Raw genomic sequence first — 13,283 nt, forward strand, 5'->3', positions numbered from 1 at the left:
AACCTCAGCTGCGTGGGCCTTACCGGGGTTGGGAGGGGAGAAACCCAACCCCCAAATCAACAAAGTCGGTCCAAAACGCTGGCCCAGAGAGGGGATCCGTGCCAGAAGGACCCAGCGCCGGCCCAAGGACACGCACCCTCTGGCCCAGAGCCGCCAGGGGAGGGACAGTGGGAGGGGAACCGGGCCTGGGTTCTCTGAGAAACTGCAGTGTAGTACCCGAGGGTCCCTCTCTCCATTGAGGGACTTCCCAGGGTTCAGCAAGTCGGGGCAGGACACTCCTCCTTTCAGGAAGAAAAGAAATGGAGAGCAGGAGGGGTGCCCAGGGCTGGCCGCGGGCCCTGGGAAGCGGGAGGCTGAGGCCGGGGAGGGGAGCGCTCGGCACGGCTGCGGATGTTCCCAGCTCAGCCCTGGCCTCGCAGCAAGAGATTATTTACTCCCTTGGAGGAAAGTTTCTCGTTAATTGGTTCATGAAGGATGGGCTGCGCTGGGAGGAGACGGCGGCGCATCTGAACCCCGACGGGCCCCGGCGGCGCAGCGGGGGCTGAGCCGTTCCCACGGCACGAGGCGACAGCCACGCGAGGCCGGGCACAACGAGCCGCTGCCCGGCAGGGGAAGGGAAAAGGATGAGAGGGAGAAGCTGCCCGTGGAAGGGGGAAATGGAGGAGCTGCCAGCAGCACTCCCGTGGTGTGCAGGGCAGGGTTTGGCCGGAGGACCCCGCAGCAGGTGAAAGCCCCCGCGGATCCCCACAGCGCTGAAGGAGCCCCGCTGCCGGGACACACATCAGTCATAAATCAAGAGGTGGGGAAGCACGTTCCCTGTTCTGCAAACAATGCACGAAAACACCAAAACACAAACAAAACACACGCAAGGAAAGCCTCCGCGCCGCAACCAGACCGAGGTTGCCTCTGAGCCGTCATTTGCTCAGCGGGAAACAAAACCAAGTTCATCATCAGGGCGTGAATGAACGGCCCCTCACAGAAACCTGCACGGGGCTGTGCTTTGCACAGAACCACTTTGCTCGGGATGTGTAATAATCGCCCTGTCTCGTCGCCCTCCGGGTCCCTCTGGAGAGCGTTACGGTGATGCTGCGCCTCGCGATGCTTTACGAGCGACGTTGAGGCTTTACAGGAGAAGGCTGAGAGGCTGTAAAAGCTTTTTGCCTTAGGCCAAGAGGCAGCAAGGCGTGAGGCAGCACCGGGAGGGTTTGCTGTGCCTCGGAGCAGCCCCGGCTGCCGGCGGGTCCCGGCTGCTGTGCCGGGGCGGCCGGGGGAAGCCGGAGCTCTCTGCAGCTCGTGTGTGCGTGTGCTCATGTGTTGTGGTTTGCCAACAGCCTCTCCAGGCTGCAATAAAATGTCATGATTAGCAACCTAAAAGCTTCCCCCTCCTTCCCCTCCCCACCTCCCTGCTCCTGGTCTGGGTAGTAGCAACGGTCCCAGAAAGGCACTAAATCCCTCCTCAACACAGCTTTCCCATCGCTCTCGTCCTCCGCAGCGACGACCGCAGCCAAAGCTGCGTCCGCACAGCCCGTTCCTGCAGAGGCAGCGACTCAGGCCCCACCGTGCTGTGCTCCCCCCGAGCCCAGGGAAGGCCCAGGGATGGCCCAGGGAGCTCGGGGACACACCAACCCGCCCTGTGCCGCTGAGCGACGGCCGGAGCATCGTGCAAGGGCTGAGGAGGGACGCAGGGCTCGGGCCCAGTGCCAGCCCAGCTCCACACTCGCTTCAATCGCTCCGGTGCAGTGGCATGGAGCAAGACCCACAAGCCTGTGCTATGGAAAACGATGAACAGGCAGGGACAGAGGGATGGGGGCAAACGGTTGCCCTCCAGTGAGCCCTCCCCAGGGAGTCCCCCGGCCCAGCTGTGCCTCCGGGAGCCCCCGCTCCCCCACAACGGTCACAGACTCCACAAGGTTATCGAATGGCATCACTGAAATTAGTTCACAGTTGTCTCCTGACGCACCAGCAGTAAAAATGAACCCAAATTACAAGAGGCTGATAGTTCCTTTTCTGTGTCACAGGCACTATTAAAAGCTCGCTGGCACAAAGCACCAGGGAGAGCTGCAGCAGAGTCAAGCTGTTCCTGCAGCTCTGGAGCCGTGCACACTCCACGTCTCACACACGCTGGGGGCTGCCCTGGCTCACGCTGACGGCGAGGCCACAGCCCAGCCCAGCCCAGCCCAGGGCTCTCCTCTCAGGGGCAAAGATGCAGCAGCAGCGTGGGGCTGGAGGAGCCCTCAGCAGCGCATCCCACCGTGTGCCAGGTTTCACCCGAGGCCACGGAACACAGAGGCAGGAGGGCCATGGGGTGGCTGGGGAAGGGTCCCCAGGGAAAGGACCCCAGGGAAGGGTCCCCAGCAGGCTGGGGAAAGGGCACGTTGCACAAGGAGAGTGAATCAGGTCTTTGTTACCCATATTGCACAACAGCCAGAGAAAGCAAACGAAGCAGCAGCAGATCAAGTAAGGAGCTGAAAAATATTACAAAACCTTAATCCCCCCCATGAGACCCTCTGGGGTGCTTTCAAACACTGAGAGAAATTGCCTAATTAGCTTGCTTTTTCTTTTTTTTTTTTAAATGGATAATTGCCTTCATGAGCTTTCACAGACAGCTTAGCAACCTTTTAACACAGGCACACACGCTGCACCCAGGCACAACCCTGCTGAAAGGGGTTTTATACCTTTCCAGAAGAGCTGCTGACAGTAAACCTCAAGCAATACAGGCAGGGGCTGTAATGGGCACTTGGGTGTCGTTAGTAAAAACACTGCTCAGAGCTCGCTGGTCAATACGTGTTCACATAAAAGGGCAATGTTCTAATATTCATAATCCCAGGGCCCACAGGGCAGGGCTTTAATGAAAGTCTGTACAGTTCTGGTCTCTGCAACATCAAAGAGGCCAATAAAACTCCTCTCACACGCTGACAGGCAAAAGTCAGTCGGCGGAGGCAGGACTGGGAAAAGATCCCGCACAGCTCCCGGGTCCCGGCCGGGGGGAGCAGGGGATGGGGCACAGAGGGTCCAGGGAAGGGCCTGAGCACCCAGGGCTGCTGCCCAGGGAGGGACTGTGCGTTTCTGCGAGAGCCCTGGGTGAGGAACCCCAGCCAGCGAGGGCAGGCAGGTGATGGGGGCAGCCCCCGGCCCGCAGCCCCTGCGCCAGCAGGATGCAGCTGCTGCGGGGCTTTCCAGGCTGCAGGCTCCTGCCTCTGCAAAGCAAGCCAGGGGAGGAGGAGGGGGGAAGAAGGGCACCATTTAACGCCTCTCATTGCTAGTCAAGCCGACATCCTGCGGAGGCAGAGCGAGGCACGGCTCCAAGGCACAAGGCACGGGGCTCTCCTGGGGCAGCCCTGCATCCACCCACCACCAGCTCCCTGCTCCCCCTCCCTCTGCCCGGCTCCATCCCACTCCCTCCTCCCAGGGGATGGAGCAGCCTGCCCCGGGGGCAGAGGCAGCAGCACCCCCCCTGCTCCCCCCAGGACCGTGCTGGCCTCGGAGGGCAGCCGAGCTCTCCCTGGGCAGACACCCGGCAGCACATCAGGAGCCACACAGCTCCTGCCTGGGAAGTTTATGAACCAGAAGCACTAAAAGCAGCTTCCTCCCAGGTAGGATGAGTTAACCCAGCAGCGAGTGCCAGGCTGAGCTCTGCGCACACGCCGATGAGCCGCAGGCGCCTGCTCCGCCAGCCCCGGCTCACACAGAGAAGTGGGGAAGAGATTCAGCAAACTCCAGCGGACACCATCTTTTATGGGACTTGTTTTTATCTTCCCAGTCACAAGAACACGTGTCATTAGCGGCTCCTCCTGAAACGAGCAGCTGTTCTTTGGCCATTACCGCTCCAAAATTAACCAAGACGGAAGAATTCAATCGCATCCCTCCTCCCAGCCCCGCTGAGTGTGCTCCATTAAGGGATCGAGGGCGGCTTTTGCTGAGAGTTCACGGGCAGCCTGGTGCCCAGGAAGGCGTGCAGGCCTTGGGAGAGCACGGGCACCAACGCACAAAACCTCAGGGACGGAGCAGCCCGGGAGTGAATGTTATCGGCGGCAGCACCGGTGCCTCGGAGACACTCCAAGCTGCTCATCAGGAACGCAGCCAACAACCAGGAGGGAGGATAATCTCCAGAAGAGACAGCCCCTTTCTCCCTTCCGTTCTCAATCTCAGGGAGGATATTTCAAGGCCTCCAAAGAATAGGAAAGGGATAAAAAACAAAAGCAAAGCCCAAAGGCAAGCGCGGGGCCGGGCGGCACCTGCGAGGAGCTGCCGCAGCTGGGGGAGGCCGGGACCTGCCGTCGCTGCAGCAGCAGCCACGGTCACAAACAGTAAATAACAAGCACCAGTAAACAAAGCTGAGGCATAATCACAGGCTTTGTCAGAGCGAAAGCCCGGCCCAAATTTATACCCTCACAACCAAACCAACAACAACAACAAAAGTCGGCGCCCATAAATTTCCCAAGCTCGGAGTGCAGTGAGTGGGTTGTTTAATGACAGTGAGCGGGGCCCTCCTGCGCCACTCAGGCCTCAGACAGTGGCCAGAGCAGGGCCAGCGCTGGGCTGTGATCACAGAGCTGTGCTCATTGCCCTGAGCCAAGGGGAGCCCTGAGCACCACCCTGACAGGGACCCCAGACCCTGCACAGACAACAAGGCACCGTCAGAGCTCACACTGGTGAGGCCCCAGGATGCTGTGACGATGCAGGGAGCTGCCTGGGAAACACCCTGCTCTCACCACACTTCCCAACAACTACCTGTGTTCTTGGAGAGGTGGAGCTGGAGCAGGGCTGGGAAGCACAACTCACACAGACACATACCTGGGATCTTAACTGGATCCTGATCAATTCTGCTCTCCTCTCTGTCCAGGTGCTCCAAGCCCACCGCCTCTGCCTTCACCGGCGTGTCCTCTGTTGCAGACAGGGTGGTGTATGTGCTGATGACCAGCATGCCCAGGCCAATCCACAGTATCATCTGCACAAGGCACCAGAGCTTCAGTCAGCACAGCAAAACAAACGGGACTGCTCTGCACAGCATCCTTCATGCAAACAGGGTCTGCAAACAGCTCAAAGCTCAGTGCAATTACACATGTCAGGAAGAGGCAGAGGATGGAAACTTAAGAGGAGAAAAACCCCCAGTAGCTGTTGGCTGAGGTTTGTGTTTGGATGTCGAGAGGTACAGATGAAAGTTTGGAACGCTGGAAGCTGTTGAAAAGGAAACTCCTCTATCCAAAGGGCTCCAAAGCCAGTGGACAGGTTGTGAGGAGAGAAAAATGCATGTGGCAGAGAGAGGTCCAGCTCCAAAGACTCATTCCCTGGTATTTCCAGCGGCTACGTTGGAAGCCCATGAAATCAGGCCTGGCTGAGAGCAGAGCTCTAGGTTCACAGCCTAGAAAGGTTTCCAGGCAACTGCTTGAAAACTCCTCTTTCTGAAAGCAAGGATAAGATGTCCCCACTCAAGTCCTGAGAGCCAGTGCTCCAGAAGCTGATAAGAAAGGGGTTTGACAGTTCCTGGGGTAACTGGAGAGGGACGAGCAGGATGACGTGCAGCAGCGCAGAGGACGGTGTGTGTGCCATGCCTGTGCCAGGGCTGCCACACGCCTGCCCGCTCCCTGGCCGGAGCGCTGCCAGCTCAGTGGGTGCCCACACCTGCAGTTCAGAGCCAGGGTATTATTTTTGCCTAGTTAATCATTGCAATTGTCACAGTGAGGGCTCCTGAGGGGACCTGGTTTGCATGTCAAGGCACTGACAGCGCTGAGCGTGGCTGCGAGTCGGCAGTGTGGAAAGGAGCATCGTCCTCTGCTAGAAACCCAGGTCTCCTCCAACTCCCTTCTCACAACAGACTGTGGAAGCAACAGGAACCATCGTGTGCAGAGCAGAAAATGCCTGTGCAATGCTGGGAAGCTGAATGTTTGCACCAAACTGGTATTTATGATGCAGGTAAAATGCTGCTTTGGTACAACCATCGTGTTGGCAGGAAGCACCCAAGCTGCCCGGCCCCTTGGCACAGCTGTGCAGCACCCACGCTACTGCTGTGACACCACCTCAGGACAGGACCATGTCCTCTTCCCCCTTAAATCCTTCCCATACAGCATTTACATCAGAGCTCACAAAAAGCACAAAAGGCTGCTACTGGGTGTGAGGGAAACGGGGAACAGGGGCATTGCTGGGACTGGGAGCTGCCAGAGGGAGAAAACTGCAAACAGAGGGGAGAAAGGAAACTGAAAGAAGTTCAAAGCCTGGCACTTCCAGGGGAGGGAAGAGAGGCCAACGCTGTCCTCGTTGAGGGAGATTGCCCAGAAACATGGGCCAGCTCGGTCAGAGCCACGGGCCCAGGAGACCCCGCTCCCGGCACAGCATTGCAGACAGACAGACGCCTTCGGGAGGAAAAGGCTGGTGGGAGGTGAAGCAGCTCTGGACAAGGGGTGAGCAGCGTGGCCAGGGAGCAGAGGCCAGGCCTTGGGGACACTGTGAAGGAAACACAAGTCCAATCTGCTCCCTGCCTCCCCGTGTGGGTGCACAAAGAGCAGATATCCTGCCACCCGGCTCGGGCCAAAAGCAGAGTCAGCAGGCCCCTGCCACTGCCTTGGAGCTCATCCACTTCCTCCCCTCACACAAGCCCCAGCCCCAGCAGCAATGCACTTTGCCTCTGGAAGGCTGTGCCGGTGTCTTCCAGAAACAACTGCACAGAGGAAGAGCATTTCCACACAGAGGATCTATTCTGGTGCCACAGGAACCAGGAGCAACGTGGGAGAGGAGGGAACTGTAGGAAACAGCTGAAAACATTAAATGTTTGAAAAGGATTTTTGTTGCTTCTTATCTTAGTTGGGAAGCAGGGGCTGGGATGCCTCGGATTCAAAGCCCTTTGATTGTTGCACATTTGGAGTTCATCTGTGAGCTTCCCAGAGCAGCAGCTTCGGGCACACGTGGCAGCCCACGACCCATCCGTTGGGCTGTGATCCCTCAGTGACCCTCGCCTTCAGCCTCCCCTGTCAGCACCCCTCCTCCTCCTCACCCACCCCACCACCAAGTGAAGACAGCACAAAGAGGTCCCCAACTTGGCTTAATTCCATGGAGATACTTAGAACAAGGTAGATCCAGGCAGTTTCTACTCAAGGGATCAGCAAGACTGATCTGGCCATCAAAGGAAAGTGGGGTGCAAAGAGCTGGTGGCTCAAGGAAGCAGATACAGACAGAGGAGCCACTCACCCCCAAAGCGTCCTGCTGAAGAGCTGAGCACCTGGAGCAAGGAAAGGGACGACACTGCAGAGCACAGACCCTTCTCCAGAAGCCTCTCTCAATGTGGACGTGGCGAGAGGACGAGCAAAGGGCTCTGGCTGCTGCCTCTTGCAACAGGCAGGTCAGCAAGGCCAGGGGCTGTGTCCCGAGAGGAGCAACGAGCGCACGGGAACTCGGGGCAGGAAGTTTCTGTGGCCGTTTCCTCTGCTGATGGCTCTGCCTCAGCCAGCCCTTCCTCACACAACACAACTGGAACTTTGTACACAAATGCCATGAGCTCAGGCCAGCTCCTCTGACCACGCCTGGGCCGGCAGCAAGAGGCAGAACCCCTGTGTTTGTGCAGAGTGACGACATGAGCTGAGCTGCTCCGGGCAGGGAGAGTTCCGAGGGACGGAGTCACGGCGAAGGAATGCAGAGCCCTGGTCACTGCCAGGCCCTCCACTGCCCCACACACAGGCTGTGTGAGGGGATGCTGTGGGTGAGGGGATGCTGTGGGTGAGGGGATCCCGTGGGTGAGGGGATCCCGTGGGTGAGGGGATCCCGTGGGTGAGGGACTGTGCTGACCACAAGCACTGTTGCTGAAGGTGAGCTGACCACTGTGCTACCAGGGAAGGGAAGAGGGGAATCTCTTTTCCATTTGCACAGAAGCGAGACCGAGGGGTCATTTCCTGACCTCCAGCAGCCTCTCCACAGCTCCTCTTCCTCAAGTGGGACAACAGCAGCCCCGGCCTCCCTAGGAGGGGCCTCTCTGACAGGCTTGTGTCAACACTGGGAAGCCAACACCTTCCTGTTAGAAGTTAAACACTCTGTTTACAGACCTTCGGGCGACCTTCGGCAGCTCTGTGCCAAACCTCACCGTGTCCCCCCAGCTCAGGGCTCGGGAGAGCAGCAGGACACAGACCTGCAGCTTCACAGGAACACGTCTGACGCTTAACCACAAGAAAGGGAACACTCTCCACAGTGCTGCACGCTGACTTCATGCCTTTTAACTGCTCTGTTACCTGACTGTCCTTCCAACACAGCAAAGCCTTCCAGCCCAGCCACCCACAGCCTCTGTGATAATGAACAACTCGCTGGCAGAAGCCACTGGTGCTCTTTTGCTGGCCAGCAAACATCTGGGGCTGCCCATATCCCTCCCCCTGGAACCTTCTTCACTACTTTTAGTGCAACTTCCCTGTTTTGCAGCCTCAGTTGGCACCATCTTCCCAGCACAGTAAATCCTCCCTAGCCCGGGAAGCTGCCTGACTTTGCTGGATGCCAGAGGCGGCCCAATAAGAGCAGCCAGTTCTCAGCAGCAGGGCCACAAGAGTTGAGATGATTTAAGGGCAAACATTGGAGCTGATGTGAAGAAGGTCTGCTGCTTTGGAAGAAAGCTAAAGATGATGGAAGGAGGGAGGGAGAAGGTACACCTGCGTTGTTTAGGCGGGGAAAAGCGAGGAGGGACAGCTCTGCCCAGGGCTGGCTCCTTCTCCCCCTCCACTGCCATTTTTCACAGGAGCAGAGTTTGATGGAGTATCTGATCAAAGAAGAGCAGGAATGAAGGAGGAGACCAAAGACAGAGCTTGAGGGAAAGAATAAATGAGAAGAGCTGGAGGAAGGAGGAGAGGGTGGGCCCAGAACTGGTTTCCAGAGTGGAGGTGGGGAGGTGCTCTGCAGCCTCCTGCCTTTCCCAGGGCAGGTGTGCCCTTGCTGCAGCACGGTTAAAGCAAGTATGCAAACTTGACAGGCAATGGATCATTCAAGAGAAGGCTGGACAGCCTGCTACCAGCCCCTTGAAATGCCAGGGTAGCCTGGGGGCTGATGCTTTAGATAAGCCCCAATTCCTTTGTGGGGTTTTCTGCAGGACAAACATCTTCACCAGCCTCGTGACCAGCGTTTCAGGTCAAGCATTGTGAGGGCCCCAGTGTTCAACCCCGGGCAGCTGACAGTCGCCTCTGGGCAGCCAGTCTAAGAGCTCAACACATCCTAAGAGCAGTTTCAAGGCATAGCAGAGAAACAGTTCTGGCTCAGGCAGAATAGAAAGCAATTCTTGAAAGTGCTCTTTGTTTCCCTGAAAAAATCCAGGCTGGCATTCAGACCCCTGCTTGGGGTTTCAGTCAAAGAAGTTAGGACCAGAGTGTCAGAATTCAGAGGGAAGGCTGGAAAGTTGGACCCTGTCCTTGTGTCAGGGAAAGCACAGGGAACAGAAAAAAAACACACCCTGCTTCAAAACTTGACATAGATTTGCAAACCCACAAGCCATTAAACACAGAAAAAGCCATTAGTTCTGCAGGACCCACAGAAATGCCGTGCTCTCCCCCTGCTGACTCTGCACTCTGCCCAAAGCCTTCCCCCCAGCCCGGCGCTGCTGTGGCTGGCAACACTGGGGCACAACCACGGGAAAAGGCAGCAGATTCCATTACTGTTAGCAGAAAAAACCCTCTCACCCCAAAACAGGTTCATTTCAACCCCACAAAAGCACAGTATTTGCAGAAGCAGAGAGATCGAGCCCAGCAAAGAGCCACTTTGTGTCAGTCCCCGAGGAGGCCCAATTTAAACCGGAGCAAAGGGAAAAGAGAAACCTCCAACAGCCTCTGAACGACCCTGGTTTGTTCAAAACCAACTCCTGGAGCAACACCTCAACGTGTGTGTTCCTTGTAATTATTATTTCTGGTTGAAAGCAGAAAGCTGAGGGTCAGCAGCACGAACCACATCGCTGAGAAGCCGTGTTTGCTTTACCCAGCCCAGGCAGGTTGGGATGTAAGGCCCGTTCAGCTTTTACAGGCTGCCTGGATTTCCCACCCTGCAGATACAGAACCTGAAGCCCACCAGAAGGCAGGCTGGAAAGCAGCACTTTATGCACTGTACCAATGTTTCCCTTGCTGCTGGAGGGACAAAAAGAGCCGGTGTTGTGGCACGGGGCAGCTGGGCCAGCACCTCCCCTGCCTCTGCCTGCAGGGCTGTCAGCGATGCTGCCCACCAGAACAGCTCCCACCTGCACTGGGCAGACTGGAGGGGGAAGCTGGAGGAGGTGCTGAGCAGTTTCGCTGCTGCAGCCCAATTAAGTACATTCCCAGGCTCTACAGAGGGCTTAGGGGGATGTCAAGCAGCATCAGCACTGACCTGTGAACAAAGTGCATTCTTGTGGATCTTCTTGTAAATAAGAGCTGGGCAGATGAAACAAATGAGGCTTCCCATCGTAGCACCTGTCAGGCCCAGGACTGTTTCCACTGGCAAAGGAAAAGAGAAGTCAGCAAAGGCCTCTTCCAGGACTGCCAGAGCAGCAGCTGTGGTGGCTGGCTGAGGCAGGCTGGGGTGGGGTGTAACCCTGTCAGCCAGGCCATCCCACCCAGAAAAGCGAATAAACCCAGAGAAAGCAGCCAAGGAACCAGCCCCTGTGCCCAGCTCCTCGCTCACCGTTCGGGATCATGATGCCTCCGACCATGGTTCCAAACACAACCGCCAGTGTCAGGGCTTTGAAGCGAAGGGGGGGCATGTAACCCCCAGCAGCAAAGGTGCCGTCTTTTTGCTGGAAGAGAAAGGGTGGGAGGGGGGGAATGAGCTCAGCTCCTGCCCCACAACCCCACAGCTCCCAACCCCAGCAGGCCCTGTCAGCTCTGGCACTGCCACACTGTGGTCTCCTCAGAGTTAAAGGCTGGGGGGCAGTTAGATGTGGCTGAGCAGTTTTAATAGGCAGCTGCATTTGGCCCTTCAAAGGAAGAGCGTGGGGGGCACAGAGCCAAAGCTGCTGCTCCCACCCTGGCCCAGATGTGACCTGCACAGCTGTACCCCAGCGTCTCTGCCAGCGCTGCGGCCGCTGGCCTTGGAGAGCAGCCCCAAGGCCAAGGGCATGAGAAAGGAGCACAGCTGAGAAGGCAGGAGGGAGACAGGTCACAGCGGGGAGAGCTCTGGTTTTGCTCTGGCAAAATGTCCCCTAATATCTCCAGGAGCAGGGCTGCTCTCACCCTCTCACACCACATGTACCAGCTCTCTCAGCTCAATGCCAGACACCCCAGGTAGATGCCAGGGAGCAGGATGGGTGCTGCTGGGGAGCTGCTGGTACTGGAGGGTTTGCTGATGCACTTTGCCTCCCATCCAACTCCCACACTCCAAGCAGGAGCTGCAGAGGATCCACTCGTCCTGGAGAACCAGCGAGTCCCCGTTCCTCCTGCCTGCACAGATGGGAAAGTGACACGTTCAGAGCCCAAAGAGCAACGAGCCGAGCCCAGGCGAGAACCAAAGTCTTCCTGAGTGCTTCCAGTGCTGACTCCTCTGCACCCGCTGGCTTCCCCCATCCTCAGGCCCTCCCGATGTGAGAAAAGAGCTGGGGGCTTCTCACAGGCAGAAGTGGCAGGATTTAGAGCTATAAATTGCTCAAGTTTTATTTCCTGCCCTAAGAGGTTTCTATTTATGCAGATACACAAAGGCCTCAGAACATTCCCACAATCTCTTACTGTTATTTACTGAATACCATCGGCATGCTCAGTGCCGTACAATACACAGAGGAGAACACGCTACTGCCACAAGGGACTCACAGTCTAAATCAGACAGACCAACTATAGTCACAAAGGCTGTCTGAAGATCTGACCCTGGGAAAGGTGAATGTGTGGGAGGGGGCTGTCTGCCACCGCAACGCTTCGGCACCAACCGGCACCAAACAGCCAGGGGAGGCTCTGCAGCAAGGGGATGTCCAAACCCAGAGGGGAGAAGGCTGCTCAGGGGGGCACTGACAGAGGTGAGAGGATGAGAATAAAAGAGCAGAAATGAGCAGGCACACACAGAAGCGAGAGAAATGAGGCTGGGCTGGGCTCTGAGGCCAGGAACAGAAGCTTGAGCTAAATGCAAAGCGAGATGGAGTTGGCCAGCAAAAGGATGCCAGCTGGAGCAGCAGGAAACAAGGAGGCTCCTCTGTTTCCAAAAGCACATTTCTCCCTCTTTCTGAGTGCAGGAAGCACCTTGGCTCTGAGCCCGTTAACGCTCCCGCACGAGAGCCGAACCCCTCGGAGGGGCAGCGACGCGGCAGCCACGGGCCTCGGGGCGCAGCAGAGCGATGGCACGCTGCAGGGCTGCCACTCCAGCACTTCTGCCCACGAAATTCCTCTGCAGACAGGACAAGAGCCTCAAAGTGCCAGCTTAACCATTCTGCAGAGCAAGATTTACAGCCAGCCACGGCCTCGTGCTGCGCCGGTGCCACTCCTGCCCTGTCAGCCGAGGCTTTGCCCTTGTACCTACCACAGGCTGGGAACAGGGAGAGTCTCACAGAACCAAGGCCTGTTCTGCAGCCCAAGCTGGTAGCCAGCAGCAGAAGTCACAGCAGCCCTTCAAAAAGCCACGTTCACAGGTGCCAGCTGCTGCCGGCCACACAAGAGCACCTCACCTGCTGCTCGAAGACAAGGGTGTTGAGCGCCTGTCTGCACGGGAGGATCATCATGGGGAAGCCCACGGCTACCGACATCATGAATCCCACTCGGATCATCTCCGTCACCAGGTTGGAAGGGAAGTTCATGAGGACGTTCCCAGCAATGGCCTCGGTGTAACTCACGTAGCCAAAGAAGCCCACCTGCCCGGCGGGAGAGGGGCTGAGCGGGGGCCTGGGCTCCACGGCACAGCCACAGCTGCCCGTCCCAGCCACCTCCCCGCAGTCAGGACCTGCCAGCCAAGGAGGCAGCGTGGGGCCACCTCCATGGGCGACCTGCCAGCAGCTCCAGCTGCAGCCCCCCAGAAAGCTGAGGTAGGTGGTTAATAGTGGGACTTTCCTAACAGCAGAGGTGAGTTTCTGGCTGAATCCCTGGGGGTCTCATGGGGGATGCTGCAGTGAGGGAATGTGGCACAGAGCAGCGATGCTCTGCTCTCCCACAGGCCCACGGGACAGCCCCCTCCAGGACCATTCCCCACAGAGACTCACCTCCCAGGGCAAGGCCCTTCTTGGGAACGATTAACTGGGTTTTATTAAGTGGGGCTTTATGGGGCCTGACTACCCCCAGTTGCAACAGGCTGGAAGAAGCTCACCCAAACTGTGGGCAGCCTCTCCAGCTCCAGGCTGGGCCCTGGAGGGCAGCGTGGAGGAGCTGGGCCTCTCTGCCTCCGCCCAA

General features: G+C 57.7%; 1 protein-coding gene across 3 annotated transcripts in view; it reads right to left on the bottom strand.

Annotated features, from left to right (window-relative positions):
- The window catches only part of SLC38A10 (solute carrier family 38 member 10), a 34,651-nt gene that overhangs the window by 7,112 nt on the left and 14,256 nt on the right, over positions 1-13,283 (bottom strand). For all 3 annotated transcript variants that reach the window (XM_062010807.1, XM_062010806.1, XM_062010808.1), the window contains 4 exons: positions 12,569-12,751; positions 10,609-10,720; positions 10,315-10,421; positions 4,795-4,948 (listed from right to left, as the gene is read on the bottom strand). In XM_062010807.1, coding sequence (XP_061866791.1) covers positions 4,795-4,948; positions 10,315-10,421; positions 10,609-10,720; positions 12,569-12,751 — 556 coding nt within the window. The remainder of the gene's footprint in view (positions 1-4,794; positions 4,949-10,314; positions 10,422-10,608; positions 10,721-12,568; positions 12,752-13,283) is intronic.

The sequence above is a fragment of the Colius striatus genome, chromosome 18 (genome assembly GCF_028858725.1).
Source record: "Colius striatus isolate bColStr4 chromosome 18, bColStr4.1.hap1, whole genome shotgun sequence".
Taxonomy (NCBI): Eukaryota; Metazoa; Chordata; class Aves; order Coliiformes; family Coliidae; genus Colius; species Colius striatus.